The sequence below is a fragment of the Oreochromis niloticus genome, linkage group LG4 (genome assembly GCF_001858045.2).
Source record: "Oreochromis niloticus isolate F11D_XX linkage group LG4, O_niloticus_UMD_NMBU, whole genome shotgun sequence".
Lineage (NCBI taxonomy): Eukaryota > Metazoa > Chordata > Actinopteri > Cichliformes > Cichlidae > Oreochromis > Oreochromis niloticus.
The window spans coordinates 6,101,706-6,120,439 of NC_031969.2; the positions used below are offsets into that span (position 1 = coordinate 6,101,706).

An 18,734-nucleotide genomic window follows, 5' to 3' on the forward strand; every position below is an offset into this window, starting at 1 on the left:
TAATTATTTATTAAAAGCTAGACATTTTAAATGAGAATAAGAAAGAAAAGTATGTCTTTGTGCCCCCTTTTCCCTGTTAATGCCCTATCGGCCCCCCTGGCTAAACTTTGCTAGATCTGCCCCTGCACAGTTACCAGCCATCAGCCACGTAGAAAAGGATCCTGGTGTAGAAAGTAATATTAAACAAATTCTAACAACAGCTCATCAAGCTTAAACGTGCTGCTGTTGTTCAGCTGCTGGTTTCCTCTTTCTGGTGCAAAGTGGGCCAAAAACAAAGAAGAGAGACTCGCGACAGAAAAGCCGATCAGCTGATCATTGATCAGTTTCATGATTGAAGTAGCAGCAGGAGAGGGAGGGAGAGAGAAGAGGCACTCGCTCCATATATCGGTTGTTAAGCTTAACGTGGGAATGCTTTACAAACATTCAGAGATGAACTTACACACTTGCTTTACTTCTCTCTGGGATCACTTCCTCGGAGATGAAATGCCGTTTTGGTAGCGAGGCTACAAATACACACAGCCGCTCTATCACGTGAGCACACTGCTCCGACGTGCTATGGTTATGAGCCGAGTTACGCCGTGTCGCAAGTTTTGTGAGATACTTTTTTGATATTTAATGGATCGGATTACATTTTTTATTTCTCTCCGATATCCGATCCAGTAATTTACGTCAGTATCGGACCGATACCGATACGTAATATCGGATCGGTCCATCTCTAGTGAAGACTGTCATTTCCACAACCCCCCTGAGGTCTGCAGCGCTGTTGAAAAGGCTCTGGAGGTCCCTGTATTAAGCACGTAAACCTGTGACACAAAAATCACCAAACTTAGACCACCACAGACTGTTTTCCTTCTTGGTGATGAAGGAAAACGCTGGGCTGGCATATAAAAGGGCATTTATTCCCTTCAAGGACCTGAAGCTCCATAAAGCACCCCTCCGACAGCCAAACCCTGTTCTCTGATTGGGTAGTTAAATTTGTGATTGACATGACATTGACCAATCAGATGAAAGGAAGAAAAATCGGGTCAAAATTTGTACTTGTAACTTGAAACTTGAGTGCAGAGTTTGACACTTATATGTCCACACACAAATCTTTTTTACACACACATAAATTCTTTTTACACATACAAATCCTGATTTACAAGTACAAAACTGATTTACAAGTACAAAATATTTATGACCACAATTTTAGCCCATATGCCCACCACTACCTGCATGTCTATCTGACGCCCAATGTTTAGTGGGTCATGTATGTGAGGAAGTGCATGTTCCCCGGACTTGCCAATAGTGAGGTACTGACCTGTGTTTCTAATGTAGGTGTTTAATTCTACATGCTACATATTAACTCCCATTGATTCTGTTTGGCGTATGTTATGCATATGGAATACAATATATTACAGTGAGAAAACCCAGTTACTAAGACGACACCATCAACCATGTCACGATTAGAAAGTTTCATTCTAAGAGCAGTTATAGGTAAAGCTAATATAGTGGCTGGTGAGTGCATATGATCAGTTTGCCATATATTTTGTCCTGGAACAGTGAAAATAATACAGCAAATATTTATGATGAATGGCTAAATTTCGACCTCTCTACCTAAGAAATTTCTCAATTTACATAGTAGCAGCAAGGCTATGTTAACGAACGAATCGCTTCAGCCGATTTGTAGGAAGTCGTTTTCGGTCAGTTCAGTGTATGGATGACTTTATTCTGAAATTTCTGGGTCGGAAGTTGTCATTGGAACGCTGTGACGTCTAACAACTGCGCGACATCTAATAGCGATTACCGGTACGAGAAACAAGGTAAACAGACATTTATTTACACACCATGTAAACATAATAAATTGCATAACAGAAGTTAAAATGACAGGAAACGGAAAGCTAAAAGGAGAGGTTGTCGGCTGGTAAGCTACTAAACTAAGGATAAGCTAACGTGTTTATACGGGTAGCAACATGGACAAGCATGTGCATAAACAAGTAGTTAAGATCTAGCCAGTAGTTTTATATTGCGCTTTGGGAATATGAAAGAGTTCATATTCGCCAGTTTGGCTGTACACCTAATAGTGTCAGTTTTGCTAAAATATGGACTAATATTATTATTGTGTTCACTTTAATTCTCTGATATGAACGCAGTAGAAATGACAGCATTGCTAATGTTTAAGCGTCCCACTTTATAAAACCTCGTCCATTTTGTGAAACTGAACTTTATTTAAGTCGTATGCACGGTTTTGCGCAAGCCTGTTGAAGAAAAGCAATTACAACTTTTAGCACTTAACCAAGTTAGCTGTTATGGGTCTTGCCAGTAATGATGGGAGGGTTTTTTTGTTGTTGTTGTCAAATATTACATTCAGTGGCAGCTGCAGTTAGTCCATTGATAGTGAGGAAATTGTATTCTGTTATCACAAAACAGCAAAAACTTGGCAGCATTTTTCCACTTTTGAAAGTGTGTGTGACAGATAATATATTGCTACCATAAGGATATGAAATGCAGTGTTATACCTTAACAGGCTGCCTAGTTATATTCATGGCCACCCTAATACATGCTCATCTGACGTTTTATTTGGTATAAATTGCTAACATTCTGGAGACATTCTTCAAATATTTTGCTACATATTGGCATGATATATACTTGTAAATGCACCATGGGGGGCTTGGGGTGAAACAGAATTCCGGTACACTGTATACTGTGTATATTACTGTATTGAGAACAAAGCTCTTGAATCTTGAATAACATCATGCAATGCTTTTTCACACAGGGCCAGGGAGGTATGAATAGCTTTTTGACCTTAATGAATAAAAATTATAATTTAAAAACTGATTTTAGTGATCACTCTGCTAATCTGTATAATATTAAAAATTACTATGATGATCTAAAACCTTTAGGTGTGACATATGCAAAAAAGCTAAGCCAAATACTTTTTCACAGCACTGTGTATGGGTCAGATCAGAGGTGTAGTGCTACTTGTTTAAATAGGAGACTTCATTGGTCATGCACGCGTCCATGTGCACGTGCACCTTTGTCTTGTAGCTTTTACCACATTCAACTCTAACTGAGCAAAAGTGATCAGCTGTCAGACTGAGTGTAATAACATGAAATCATCTCTCTGGCCATCTTCATCAGTTCTTACATGCTGCCTGCACCTCTCCCCTTCCTGGATGTCTTCTCTCTCTTTTTCATTGTTTCCTATGGGATTGATGCCTGCTCTCTTTCGCCCAGGCCTGATTTAGACTTCAGTGGGATATCTTTGTCAAGCCTATAATGTAACCTATATAAATGGCCAATGGCATCCCGGTATTTATGCTTGTCTGTGGTGCATTATGCGTTAATGGCTGTGTGGTCATGACCTGATGTTTTATATGTGATGCCAGCCAATAAAGACCAATAAAATGCTGATAATTCTTTTGCTCTTTGGTGCTCACTCTTGGTTGTGGTATGTTTTTTTTCAGGGGCAAGCATATTTGTTTCTCAACTATTTCCAGATTTTTTTTATCCTTCACATTTGTTCTGATAGTTTCATCTTCTGTGAATTCAGTGCTTGTGTTTCTCTGGTGTAGATCTGCTACCTATGTTGTTCTTAATGTGTGATCTGTGGTACCAGGGTAGGACACTACCATACACTTTCGGTATATACTGTATCTTTTCTGCATGAAATTTTATACCTTGCACATGACACATAATTATGCCCATGAACTGATCCATAAGTGAAATTATTTTTTTAAATTCAATTGTATTTATGTATTTATTTATACAGCGCCAAATTATGAGAAGAGTTGCCTCAAGGCGCTTTATTTTGTAAGGTAGACCCTACAATATTACATACATGAGAAAAACTTAACAATCATATGAACCCCTATGAGCAAGCGCTTTGGCTACAGTGGGAACGAATAACTCATACAATCACTATCTTTTGTATGCAGTAGTTCCATGCAGGTGCATGCACCGATTAGTACAATGTTTTTTCACCCTTGAGCTCTAAAAGGCTGATGGAGTAGTTTGTGAATGCCATAACTTTCAAACTGACACCATAGATCAGGGGTGTTGAACTCCAGGCCTCGAGGGCCAATGTCCTGCAGGTTTTGGATATCATCCTGGATCAACACACCTGAACCACATGATTAGTTCATTACCAGGCCTCTGGAGAACTTCAAGACATGTTGAGGAGGTAATTTAGCCATTTAAATCAGCTGTGTTGGATCAAGGACACGTCTAAAACCTGCAGGACACCGGCCCTCGAGGCCTGGAGTTCGACACCTGTGCCATAGATGCATCTACTAAAACTCTCAGACTAGTTTGAACCTCGGTAACCTTGACCTCAAGGTCAGAGGTCAACTTTACCGTAGGGGCATCTACTGAAAGGAGATGCACCTGCTATTGCTATTCAGAGGTAGCAATGGCGGAAACTAGTATTTTGTGCATTATTAAACTTTTTAACACGCTTTGGTGACGTGATTGTGCAGCACTTTGCTGATGGCTATCAAAAGCGTCTGGTTGAGGACCAACTTGCTAAGAGACACTGAACCAAGTATTAGTGGGGATATGTAGATATTTGAGGTTGTATTCACATTTTACATTACACATCCATTTTAGGAAGTTATTAAAGATGTATACTGTACAATCATTCCGCCCTGGAAAAAACAGTTAAGGATCAAAAAGCCCAAATTACCAAGACCTTCATGGTGATGAATGTCTACTGATGATGAAGATGATGAGTGTGCATAAATTTGTGACCACAGCTTTACGCTTCCGTCTGTAAAACTGCCTCTTGAAACTGGTTATTTTGGACTTGTGGTTGTCAGTGTTTTGTAAAGTTTATGAGAATAGCTGCAAGTATGAGCAAATTTAGTAACATTGGTATTATTAGAAATGAGTCAATTAAACAATTGATTTCTTATGTGATTATAGGAGTTGCTGAATGATGACGGACATGTCGCTTCTTAACTCTGAGCTGGACTTACAGCAACAGGAAGAATTGTATCAGCAACTACTGTTACAGGTAAGTTTGCTTTTATGTTAACTGTGATCACATGGTAACGCATTTATTTGGCAAGTGGCCGGCAGTTCGATCCCAGCTGGAGACAGAAATCCCCACAGGGTGTTAAATAGTAAAACACAATAAAGGAAAAAAGGTGAATCGTTTTGAGGTAAAGCTGGCCCTCTGACTTAGTCGTGCTACATGAGAAAAAAAAATCTGACAAAATCTTACATTTGGTTATAGAGGAAAATTTGTTTCATATGTGTGGGTGAAATGCAATGGAAGCATTTGCAGTAACTGCTAGTCAGCCCTGAAAGACTCATTTTAAATTTTTTTCCATCAGCCTCTCGTCAAAGGTGAGTTACAGACTGAGATGTGTTGTCTTGCTTCATCACCCAAACTCTGTTGTTTACAAACAGATGTTCTGTTATTTTCTTGAAATATGCTGCTATCATTCACAGCTCTTTGTTTCATCAGTGATAGTGAGCTGAGAATGCAGCTGCACCATTATCAGCTCACTATTATGACTCGTATACGAGATAAATATGGAATGTGTTTTCGTTTTTTCATTGTCAACACAAAAACAGTTCAGCATTGGTCTCATTTGTCCCTAAAACTCTGTTTTCATAGTAGGACTGGCTGACTATGTCAAAAATCCTAATCACAATTGTGTTTTCACTACTGAGATTAAAGTTATATTTATTAAACTTAAAGCACTCATGTTAAACGGTGGGTTTCTTGAACAGTAAATATAGGGTACTGTACAGAAGTCTTGAGCAACCCCGTGTTTCTTAATATTTTGATAGAAAAATAGGAAACTGTATAAACATTGAAAGATTCCTGCCTTCATCAGTTCTTACATGCTGCATACAGCTCTCTCCTCCCTGGATGTCTTCTCTCTCTTTTTCATTGTTTCCTGTGATTTAGACTTCAGTGGGTCAAGTCTATAATATAACCTAGATAAATGAGCCAATGGCGTCCCAGGTATTTATGCCAATAAAGACCAATAAAATGCTGATAGTTCTCTCCCTCCTTGGTGCTCACTTTTGGTTGTGGTATGTCTTTTTCATCTATTTCCAGATTTTGTTCATCCTTCATATTCATTCTGATAGTTTCATCTTCTGTGAATTCAGTCTTGAATCAACTTGAATCTTTATTGAAGCTCAGTATTTGAAACAGAGTTCAAGCTCACTGCTGTAATAAATCATAATTAAAAATAAATGCCCCACAATTATGGTTTTACAGTCCTGTGGTCTCAGCCTGCTTATCAAATCAAAACATCTCATTTTTTTCCTTCATTTATGTCAAACTATGCTGTATGAAACATTTCTAGCGGTTATTTTCATGGTTGCTAGGCAACCTGAGCAGCACGACAGAGGCTAGATCGTCCCATTTCACAAGCCTCGCACTTCCGCCCTCCTCGCTCTTCGGAGTACCCGGCCCATTTAGACCACGAAGGCCGGGTCCTATGAAGTGTGCAGCCCCTGAATTGGGACACAGCTTGTAACATACCTCTCACTCACTTACAATAACTTAAATGCACATGCACCAATCGCATTATATGCACAAGTCACTTTGCAGGCCCACATGGGGTTTTGAGACAGATATCACCCTTCGGCCTTCCGCAGATCCAGAAAATGTAAGGTGCATTCAGTCTCAGTGGGAAAACTGGGACATCTGGGTTTCCTCTGTATCGCCCCCCCCCCCAAAAAAATAAAGCAGGTGTTGCTTTTTCTAAATAAACAGAACAGCTCGTCACTGCTCTAGTAGAAAGCACAGACATTGTTGGCATATATGCATTCCAGATGATGACCACACATCATGTAGAACCATCTGCAGCTAAAATCAAAAGTCATAGCTGTGCAGAATATTTAGAGGTTCATGTAAACTTTAAGCTAGACATGCGAACAGAAGCCTACACATAAACAGAGGTGGCCTGTGACTTTTAAAGTGTACTCAGAAAACTTGCATTGTTTATATTGTCCTCTGTTCGATCTTGGGAAAATAAATTTGTACAGAAAGTGTTATTGAAAAATCTCCATGCACAAAAACTGTGAGAATCACAGATGACATTTGATGTTACAGCTTTTTTTCCTTTGCTGTGAGTTTGCCAAACAATAAATAATATGTGTAATATTTGTTTAGACCCTTGGGCAGATCAACAGTGAAAGTCCAGACTCCAAAGTAATCCGACCAGAGCCTGGTAAGCTATGTCACAGATAGATAGTGTACATATATATATATATATGTATATATGTAGTCTTTGCATTTGGAACAATACTCTTAAGTTTGCTCATTAATACAAAAATTTCTTTTTGTGTGTTTTTCCCTTCCCTTTTCCTGTCCCAACGTGTCAGGCATGTGTGTGAAGACTTTCTCAGAGCCAGACAAGGAGAAGGTATTTATAAACGTCTGTCAGTCGAACTCAGTCCCGCCTCCTCCAGAACTCTCCAGAGAGAAGCTTGTGGAGCTGCTCCAATCAGACGATCCTAGCGGCTTTCGAGTTCCCATGAGTCTAGGCGAGCCACACACAGAAATAGACAATAGTACGTAACCGCCAAACATGTGATTCTTATCAAGCAGAGTTTGAAAAGGTTTACAGCCGGTTTATTTGCCACCCAGTATGTTAAAGACAAAACACCAGCTTGCTGCTTCTTATCTAAACAGATTTGGGTTGTTTGGAGCTGTGCTCTGAGCTCTGCATGCCTTCCTTTGCTGTGTCCATGAACTTCTATGTAGTCTTCCTCTTTGCCCAGTATATCCAATAGCCCTCCTCTGCACATGTCCAAACCATCTCAGTCTTGCCTCAAACTGCTTAACCTGAGCTGTTGGTCACTTCTATGTTCCAGCACGGATGGGCACATTTGCAGGATCATAAGTTACATTGTAGTCCTGGATTTATTAAAATTATCTTTATTTGGGGAGTTCCTGACTGAGGCTTCCTTCGTTAAAATCACCAAGAACAATAACTAAGAAGTCTGCGATTGATTGGCAAGTGAGCACTGAGCCTCGTGTATGTTCCCTACGATGGTGTACACACACCGACCAGAATGAATGAAGCAAACTCATGTGAGTAATTTAAAGGTGTGCAGTTAATGAAACGGCGTCTCTGAATAACAATAACATCGTAACACTGTACTGTACGTGTTGTTTACCTCATCTCTCAGTTGTGTATTTTAATGTTGTGACTGACTGGTCTAAGATCTACACAACATCAGTCTGTATAAGTAGTAGTTTATTTATTCATCGTCTTTCCTGATTCAATTTGCCGACAGGATGGAAGCGTTTCAGCTTCTGTGTTGTGGTGAAAATATTTTTGTTTCTTTGTCTGTTTCAGGCTCTCAGGGTTGCACAGCTTATGATGTTGTCATTAACCAGGACTTCTTCCAGAAGTGTCAGGTGTGCTCATGTACATGTGGTTGTTTTCCTTTTGCAATCAAAAAGGAAATTATTTTATTTTATATTCCTTTGAATCCTGACCTTCATTAACTTTCTTAATTTGTAAACTCTGCATAAAAAGTGTTGTATGATTTTGTCTTGCAGAAGGATCCCTTATTCCAGCAGTTTGTTATCCTCGTGTCTGTAGAGGGTTTAGAAAACAAATACAATCTGGAGCTGAGTAGAGGTCAGTGTGTTTGTGTGTGTCTGTGTTAATAATTCTTGTTCTGGAAGTACGCGGCACTTGTCGTTAGGGGTGGGTTTGATGATCAATTTTCCGATTAAAATCGATTCTGGCTTGAATAACGTGATATCGATTCATTAAAATCCTGAATCAATTTTTAAATATAAATTTATTTTGCCCGACATGCCAGAATCTCAGGTTAAACCTCACAAAATTTCCACAACCACCAAACAGCTAAAACAGCAAACCAGGGCATGTAAACGGATTTTGCACAAAGACGTAAACACAAAGCGCGGACCGCCGACGCATCAGAATCAGTGAGATGTCGCCTTTCTCACCCGACGACACAAACACGGACACAGTCGGGGCTGAAAGCCGACAGCTCACTGATGTTGATGTTTCAGCGGGTCTGTGCTGTGTGTTTACATCCTTTTTGCATTCGATTTTGAAGCTGCAGGTTTCATCTCTCTCCAAACAATATTGACTGAACCAGCAGCAAAATAAGATCCAAACTAAACTTCACATTTCGCTTCACATAAACATCATCATGAATTCCCTCTTACTTTTGCTGTTTTGCTTCCACCACGGTAAAAATCCCACTTCATGCACAGCTCTCTCTCTCTCTCTCCCTCTCTCTCTCATGAATATTTTCCCATCTAAAAATCTGTTTTCTGCATTATTCGCTTGCTTATTACATGTGAGGACCAAAATAACATGATCAAGTGACGGTTTAGTAGGGGAGGAGTGAGCGGATTATAACATAGGTGATATGCTTGTAATGCTTTAGATCTGCAGAGGGTTTAACCTCGTGCACATCCATGAATAAAATTATATTTTAAATATTTTGACCAACTGAGTCGTGTCTTCTCTGTCCAGTAAAAGAATAAAAAGAACAGGATTTCAATACCACCAGTCTACCGTTGTTTACAGCGCTGTCGGCCACTGTTTTTTTTTACTTCCGACAAGAAAGCCTCATTTCTGCTGTTCAATAGGCTGCTGAACAGATTTAAACTTTTTAAAATTATGCAAAGTTGCAAAATGCTTAGCTGTGTCTCTAATAAAACCTCTGTAACTTTGCTCTGCTTCACTTCAGCAGCATCAGGTAATGTTCACCTGCTGATTCATAGTTTTCTTCTGTTTTTGATCTACTGCAGAATATTTTTAAAGTTATCTGCTATAAAAACCCAGGCCAGGAAAATCTTCATGTTTTTCTGTGTTTTATCCTCAGTTACTTTGACACAAAGGCATCTGCTGTGATGCTTACACCTTTGGTAAAGTCTCACAAGTGTCAGCTTTCTTTTTATAGATATAAAAATATGGATATGTACTGATAAATGATCAGAATTATAATATTTCTGACTGTCTGAGGCAAAATTTCCCCGATTGGAATCGAATCGTGGATCGAATCGAATCAGGACCTTGTGAATCAGAATCGAATCGATTCTAGAAATCAGTGACGATACCCAGCCCTACTTGTTGTGTGTTTTTGCAGAGTGGAAGGTCCTGAAAAACAGAAAGTTTTTGGGTTCTGTCAGTGAGCAGAATATCCGCACAAAGAGCAGGCCGGTCATTGAAGAGCTGCAGCCTCCGTATGTACCCCCTCTGTGCTTAACAGAAAACACACTGAAACACGTTTGTATGTTTTATTGCACTTCGCTCACTCAATAAAGATGCACGCCAATTTGCATCACTGCTGTAGTTTATTATTTGCAGGAATTGCGGTTTCAGATTTCAGCACTCACAGGAATCTGTCTCTTTATAATTTGTAACACATGCTGAAATTCCTTCTTTCATCCCGCAGGGAGAAGTCATCTGCAACCACTAAGGCTACGTCCACACGTACCCGGGTATTTTTGAAAACGCAGATTTTTCTATGCGTTTGCACCTTTCGTCCACACGTAAACGGCGTTTTCAGTCACTGAAAACGGAGATTTCTAAAAACGCCTGCCAGGGTGGATATTTTCGAAAACTCCATTTTTGCATTTACGTGTGGACGAGGAAAACGGAGAAAACGCAGCGTCAAAGGTGTGCGCCTTTTTTGACGTCACATTGTGCGCCACGTTATTGTTTCGGTGAAATGAATATCTACAATACTGTTACTGTTAGTTGTACTCTCTGCAGTGTTTAAATGCTTACATATACACACACAGTTACTGTCCCTCCACACATAGGACTCGGTTCTGCTTCTATGCCCCATCTTTGTTTACTATTTCCCACCGAGGCTTCTAGACTTATGATTGGCCAACATTTCTACACGGTTAGGAATATATCGCCACCTGTTACTGTGGCATGTTCCTAGCAGCGTTTTCCTTCATTTCTGCGTTTACGTGTGGACGGGATTATTTTTTTTAAATACCCGTGTACGTGTGGACGTAGCCTAAGAGGAAAACCTTTGTATATTGTTCTGTTCGTCTCATTTTCCATGAAAGGCAATGTGATCTGAAATGTCAACCCTTTCCTCAGTTTGCCCAGACCAGAGTTCACGCTGATTGTTGAGCCTCCTGCTGGTGACCCAGAGTACCTGATTGCAGAGATAAAGCTTCCCGGAGTGGTGAGATATTAAACAGACACACATAACTAACCATACATTTATTTCAGTCCTCTCTGCCAAACTGTTTCTTTCAGGGTAGACGTCATCCTCAAATACAGGCTGGTTTATTTTAGCTTTACTTAGCTGTTAGGGAAAATAAGATGAGATTAAAAATGTTTATATATTTTTACACACATATATACATATATATATATACACACACACACACACATATATAACACCCATCACGCCCCTGCGGGCGGTTTATCCTTCAAGCTCGGGTCCTCTACCAGAGGCCTGGGAGCTTCAGGGTCCTGCGCAGTATCTTAGCTGTTCCCAGGACTGCGCTCTTCTGGACAGAGATCTCCGATGTTGTTCCCGGGATCTGCTGGAGCCACTCGCCTAGCTTGGGAGTCACCGCACCTAGTGCTCCGATTACCACGGGGACCACCGTTACCTTCACCCTCCACATCCTCTCGAGCTCTTCTCTGAGCCCTTGGTATTTCTCCAGCTTCTCGTGTTCCTTCTTCCTGATATTGCTGTCATTCGGAACCGCTACATCGATCACTACAGCCGTCTTCTTCTGTTTGTCTACCACCACTATGTCCGGTTGGTTAGCCACCACCATTTTGTCCGTCTGCATCTGGAAGTCCCACAGGATCTTAGCTCGGTCATTCTCCATCACCCTTGGGGGCATCTCCCATTTTGACCTCGGGACTTCCAGGTTATACTCGGCACAGATGTTCATGTACACTATGCCGGCCACTTGGTTATGGCGTTCCATGTATGCCTTGCCTGCTAGCATCTTGCACCCTGCTGTTATGTGCTGGATTGTCTCTGGGGCATCTTTACACAGCCTGCACCTGGGGTCTTGCCTGGTGTGATAGACCCCAGCCTCTATGGATCTTGTGCTCAGAGCTTGTTCTTGTGCTGCCATGATTAGTGCCTCTGTGCTGTCTTTCAGTCCAGCTTTGTCCAGCCACTGGTAGGATTTCTGGATATCAGCCACCTCCTCTATCTGCCGGTGGTACATACCGTGCAGGGGCCTGTCCTTCCATGATGGTTCCTCGCCTTCCTCCTCTTTCTTGGGTTTCTGCTGCCTGAGGTATTCACTGAGCACGCTATCAGTTGGGGCCATCTTCGTGATGTATTCGTGGATGTTTCTTGTCTCATCCTGGACTGTGGTGCTGACGCTCACCAGTCCCCGGCCCCCTTCCTTCCGCTTAGCGTACAGCCTCAGGGTGCTGGACTCCATGCATGGTAAGGAGCTTTCTTGTCTTTATGTCAGTGGCTTCTATCTCCTCCTTTGGCCAGCCTATTACCCCAGCAGGGTACCTGATCACGGGCAGGGCGTAGGTGTTGATGGCCCGGATCTTGTTCTTACCGTTCAGCTGACTCCTCAGGACTTGCCTGACCCTCTGCAGGTACTTGGTGGTTGCAGCTTTCCTAGCGGTCTCTTCATGGTTCCCATTCGCTTGCGGGATCCCCAGGTACTTGTAACTGTCCTCTATGTCTGCAATGTTGCCTTCTGGTAGTTCAATCCCCTCAGTTCTGACTACCTTCCCTCTCTTTGTTACCATCCGACTACACTTCTCCAGTCCGAATGACATTCCAATGTCATTGCTGTATAGCCTGGTAGTGTGTATCAGTGAATCGATGTCTCGTTCACTCTTGGCATACAGCTTGATGTCATCCATGTACAGGAGGTGGCTGACAACCGCTCCGTTCCGTAGTCGGTATCCATAGCCAGTCTTGTTAATGATCTCACTGAGGGGGTTCAGGCCTATGCAGAACAGCAGTGGGGACAGAGCATCTCCTTGATAGATCCCGCACTTGATGGTGACTTGTGCTATGGGCTTGGAGTTGGCCTCTAGTGTTGTGTGCCACATCCTTAGGGTCCTGTTGATCTTGTACAATTCTAGACTCTAGACTCCTATCGCACTTGGGGCTATGTACCCAATCTCGGGTGGGGGTGATGATATCTCCCCCCTGACCTGGCGTCCTGACTCCTCCTTGCCGTAGCATTTATGTTGTACCTCGTCAATCTCTAGCTGTGAGAGCAGTCCCTTCTTTCGAATGTTGGAACACTGAGCTACTAGTTGTTTCGCCGTCATTGTGGATGTTGGGTATCGAAGAATCCATAGGTCCCTCATCCTATTCATGTAACCCCTTCCGCCAGGGTTACTTGCGTAGTAGCATTCCAACAACGCCCTGTTTTCGTCTCTTGCCCACCGATGCCTTCTTGTTCCAGTAGCCCACTTGTCGTCAGGGTGCCCTGGTTCCTCAACACCTGACGCGGACCTTGTTGATCCGGGCGACGTCCGAGCCGGCATGCCTTCATATTTATCTGTCTCGCTCATGTCTGCGGTAGGCTCACTTTAGCATAGGGGGTCTAGCCTTAGGACCCTTACTGGATACAGACGCCCCAGGCAGGAATCGAACTTGCGATCTTTCTGCTCCAAAGGCGTGTAGTCTAACCACTACGCTATCCAGCTGCCACCCAGGTTGTTTCTTGTTTCTGATATATTCAAAGACAAATATATCAGTCTGTTTTGGACAAAGGTACTGCTCCTTCTCTAGGTTTTAGAGGTATATATATATATATATATATATATATATATATATATATATACACATATATATATATATATATACACATATATATATATACACACATATAGATATATACATATATAGATATATATATATATATATATATATATACACATATAGATATATACATATATAGATATATATATATATACACACACATATGTATATATATAGAGATATATATCTATATAGATATATATGTGTATATGTATGTATGTGTGTGTGTGTGTGTATATATATATATATATATATATATATATATATATATATATATATACACACACACACACACACACACACACACACACACACACACACACACATATACATGTATATATGTATATACACATATGTGTGTGTATGTGTGTATATATATATATATATATATATATATATATATATACCTCTAAAACCTAGAGAAGGAGCAGTACCTTTGTCCAAAACAGACTGATATATTTGTCTTTGAATATATCAGAAACAAGAAACAACCTGGGTGGCTAACTTACACTTCAGTGTAGAAACCACTCTCCATTTAACAAAAATCAAGCCAGCATAAAGTTAAAAATATTTCATCATGTCCGTTCATGTTAGCTAACAGCAGTTGTCAGTGTAAGCCATTTTGAAGGTTATAAGTCAGTGTAAGAATAGTTTGCTGATGAGTTTGTGGTTGTCTGCGTTCCGGACGATTACACTAGGATGATTTTTATTAAACACAGCAAGAACCAATTCAGGTAAAAGAAGAGTTTGGTATCAGAAAAAGTGAAACTTCTTGCCAAGACAGGTGGCACAACAAACCTGTAAGACTGGATGTGAGAAACACTTAAAATCAAATCTGTTCGTCATGACTTCTTTTAGAAGTAAAAGTGAATTTTGTCACTGGGTGTGTCCATAAATTGCGCTGATATTGGGTATAATTTGTGTTGTGAGAACTCTAGAAATTCATTATAGAGTCAAATGAATCCTTTTTAGTAGTTAAATATTTGCACATCATGGACCTCCTAAAAAATTGTATATGTGCTACATTTGACATTAGTTGGTCCTCATCCTGTACCCAGACTGTTTCAAAATACTAAAATTGAAGTGTTGATGTATCTTGTTGTTTAAATATTTACACCAAGCTTACAATAGTCACGTGTACCTGATGGCCTCCACAAACAGCTGAAGAGGTCTGTGACAGTTGGCTAAAATTAAAACGTTGCTTTCTTAGTTATTCTTGCTCAAATCCATCTTAAAAGTAGAGATCAACAGCTCTGCTCCTCCACACGATGAAATCATATGGTGATGTCTCCTGCACAGGGGTCGTCTCGCTCTCTGGTTCTGGATGTGGGGGAGGATCGACTGGTGTTAACAGCTCGGCCCTCGCTCTTCCATCTTGACATCTTCCACCCCTTCCTGGTTGACCAGGAGAACAGCGTGGCGCAGTACAATAGCAGCACACAGGTAGAGAGAATATACACCCTGTTCTTGGACCCTGTCACATACAGTATTGTGTTTAATGCCCATTGTTGTTTTGGGGATTTATACACATTCTTCTTACCAAGCAGTGCCACCAGCAACAGCAAACGCTTGCTGAGGTCAGCATCACTTTAAGTGTAGCTATGTTTCTGGAAACTGCGGTGTAGGAGTAAACGTGCTCTGAGGTCATTTTGGCACTGTCAAGTGGGGTCAGGGTTGCCAGTGCTTTGAATGGCTGTAAAGCCTTTTAACCCATCGTGCACATCCTTTCACTCTGGAGAGAAAACAGAGCAGATGAAGAAAAGTCAAACAGGCACAAGAAGAACGTGCATACGCTACACGGGCAGGCTTCAGACTACAAGCTGTGCCATGTCATGTCGTCTGCAATAACACCGGTTTAAATAATAATGTCCTATGGAAATGTTATACAGCAATATCATTGCTATGGCAACACAATACGTTCACGTTCCTTAGTGCATGCAGTGAGCAAGAGCAGTTTGTCAGCCTCAGATCATGATTTGGAGGTTTCAGCAACCTCCAACAAAACATGAACATGTATAACACTTGAAACGGTCTTTCGCTACTCAGGTTAAACATGATATAAAAGTCACTCAGATAACTTAAAAATGTTATTGTTTGGCTTTTTTCAGTGTTTTATTTGTTCGTGAGTAAATCGGTGTCGCTGAGAATAAAGGTATAGTTTTCACACAGCTGAATAAACGTCAAAAGGAAAACCGATTAAACAGAAGTGTGAGTTAGTGAGAAGTGTAGTTAGCACATACCTTAAACACTTCAAGCTGTAAGCTAATGATAGTTATATAAGAGCAGATGCGTGCTGGTGCAATAAGCTGTACGTTTTACATCCATTGGATGCATGATCTGAATAGTCGACTAATCGCAAAAATAATCGGTGACAAGTCAACTATCTAAATAATTGTTTGTGGCAGTTTCCCCTTTATAGTATGCTACACACTGATCAGTAATCAATCATTCGATGTATAAGTGATCACACTGATGGAAAAATATGCCTCTATTCCGCAAACACTGATACATTTCTTGCACGCAGAAATTCGCTCAAATTAAACTTTTGTTCGCTTAAAAGAATTTTCTCCTCAACATGCTACATTTGCGCTTGCAATTTTTTTTTTTTTACATGCGCTCAGAATAGAGGCATTAAAACAACACCATATCAAAATGTCATGTGTCACAGTTGGATTGTAAAGACATGAAAATTTGAGTGAAGTGAAGCTAAAATCTCTTTAAGACTAAAACTGAACTAAGTGTAATTAAATGCAACCTTTCCAGACTATATTTCATGTTAGCATTTGTTCACAGAATAAGTTTCAGGCTTTAAATTGTGTCATTTTGAAAGGTATGGGTCTCAACATATTTTCCACAAAAATCACCTGAATCAGTCTCGGTGGGTTGACGCAGAACCAGATCAGACATCACAGGCAGATCTGCACTAAAGCGGCTCATTCTCCAAAAACTATACTGGAATATTTCAAATCTATGAAAGCGTAGACATTCTTATTACATATTTGCTTCCACTGATAAAAGAATGTTTTAAGACTTGGAGAGCTGCCCTGCTTTTTTTCAGTTGAACATGAAACGACTACAGAGCTCTGTATGTTCACAGTAACTCAGTAAAACATCCCTTAATCATTTTTATCTAATAATTCAGAAATAATGAAATGCTGTTCATAAATATCATGGTCAGCACTTCATGCCATGGTGAATCCTGATCTCAAAGCTGCACTGCTGAATGCTTTCTTTCCCTACTGATGTAGGAGTACTCAGGATAAACACTCGGATGTTTTGGAGCGTCCTGCTCCAAAACATCCGAGTTGTGAGTTGATCCGTTACAGTTTGTTGGACATACTTTCTGGAATAGCGCCCAGGCGACAAAGGAGGAGATGCTAGCAGGTGGTGATGTACGACCCAAATCTGCAAGTGCCAAATGGTGAACAGTCAAAATAAATCTGAAATAAGTATAAAAATGAGTGAATTAGCAGACTGCACAATGTGAGATGACGAGAAACAGTTCAGAATTCAAATGACACAGCAGCCACAGGAACCACACCAGCAAAGCTTAACGTTGCAGCAAACATACACACATAACTCACTCAAATTCAGTCTTTTAACCTGCTGAACGATGCGTTTCTGTTTTCTTTTCCCCAGATCCTCACAGTCACTATGCCCGTAGTGTCTTCATGAAACTGCAGAAGTCATGTTCAGTTTGTGATGTTTTTTAAAAAATAATACTGCAGCAATAAAAGTGTTATTCATACAGTCGTTTAGTGTTGTTATTCCATTAATCCTCAGTTATCACAAGGATCATCTGCAGGGCCTGACGTCTGTAAAACCTGTTTTTCCCCTCCTAGAAAGTTTTCTTAGGCTATTGTCCCACAGTTCATGTTTATTTTTATTTTCTAAAGCAGATGTTTCAGCAATTGTTAGACCTGTCAGATTGAATGCTTTGACATTTTGAAATATTCACACACCATGTAGTAATTACAGGTAAGTTTCAGGTGTCGATGACATGTGTGATAGCAGGGAAATCACTCAAGGGTGGAAACATTAGGAAAATGTAAATAACACTTTATGCTAATCCTGTAGCAAAGCCTCTAATCTCTGTGAAACTCCTGCTTAATAAACACCTGTTGAGTGAAGCGAGGCAATGTCTCTTCACATTATTCTGGAAAAACGAATGTTTTTAGAAAAATTTTAGAAAATCTTGTTGTAGAAGATTTCTGACTGAAGAGAAGCCTGAAGTTACTTTAAAGTTACTTTAACCCAGAGGTTCCCAAAGTGTGGGGCCCGCCCCCTAGGGGGGGCGCAGAGCCATTGCAGGGGGGGCGCGGTATGAAAAGAAAAAAAAGAAAAGAGCGCTTGGACTCTGTGGACAGGTTTTTGACGGGGCTCCCACACAAACGCAAAGCAGGAGATGAAGCATCAAATATGTTTCCAAACCAACTTCCTTCCAAGTCAAAGACTAGAAAATATGGTGAAGCATATCTTCCCTTTGGCTTCACCTGCACAAGTGCCAAGGTAGGTCTCCCCTGCAAAATTAGTTTCCCTGCGTCGGGAGCAGCGCTGGGCTCTCCAAATCACGGACAAACAGTATCCCACATTCTTGATTTTTAGTTCACAAACACTTCTTGTAATGACTAACTACTCCTGACATTTTGGACATGTTAGCTCTTTATGCAGTAAAGTTACAGTGGGATACAAATAATATCAGGCTGATCCTGCCGTAATTTGTTCCCCCGGTTCAAATCACGGACAAACATTATCCCACAGCTGTTTTTGTTTTTGAACCCATTTTGCACAGAGAGACATTTTTTGAAAAATGTATTGACAGCAATGTTGAATATTATTACACAGCGAACATTTTTCCTGTAAAACAAAGGGGGGCCTGGCAAAAAAAGTTTGGGAACCACTGCTTTAACCAACAACAGCCAGTGCAGTAAATACCCTCCATGGTCCCTCAGGGCAGTGGAGATGTTGAAAGAGCAGGCAGTGATTTTGCAACTTTGACT

The 18,734-nt window shown here is 40.8% G+C and overlaps 1 protein-coding gene across 2 annotated transcripts; it reads left to right on the top strand.

Annotated features, from left to right (window-relative positions):
* Positions 1-1,739: 1,739 nt before the first annotated feature.
* Positions 1,740-17,484, top strand: pih1d1 (PIH1 domain containing 1). 2 transcript variants are annotated; one of them, XM_005468569.4, is made up of 10 exons: positions 1,740-1,802; positions 4,903-4,993; positions 7,118-7,175; positions 7,330-7,518; positions 8,310-8,371; positions 8,516-8,597; positions 10,087-10,183; positions 11,058-11,145; positions 15,034-15,177; positions 17,374-17,484. In XM_005468569.4, the coding sequence occupies exons 2-10, from the start codon at positions 4,913-4,915 to the stop codon at positions 17,407-17,409; spliced, it is 837 nt and encodes a 278-aa protein (XP_005468626.1). In that variant the 5' UTR covers positions 1,740-1,802; positions 4,903-4,912; the 3' UTR covers positions 17,410-17,484. The 2 variants fall into 2 exon arrangements, with proteins under 2 accessions (XP_005468626.1, XP_013127538.2); XM_013272084.3 differs by having other exon boundaries at positions 1,799-1,903; positions 17,374-17,409.
* Positions 17,485-18,734: the final 1,250 nt, after the last annotated feature.

Bases quoted from the DNA above. Each gene is read 5' to 3' on its own strand.
- pih1d1 (XM_005468569.4), top strand. From the start codon at position 4,913: ATGATGACGGACATGTCGCTTCTTAACTCTGAGCTGGACTTACAGCAA. The intron at 8,598-10,086 runs GTCAGTGTGTTT...GTGTTTTTGCAG, and splicing joins CAATCTGGAGCTGAGTAGAG to AGTGGAAGGTCCTGAAAAAC. The intron at 11,146-15,033 runs GTGAGATATTAA...TCTCCTGCACAG, and splicing joins AGATAAAGCTTCCCGGAGTG to GGGTCGTCTCGCTCTCTGGT.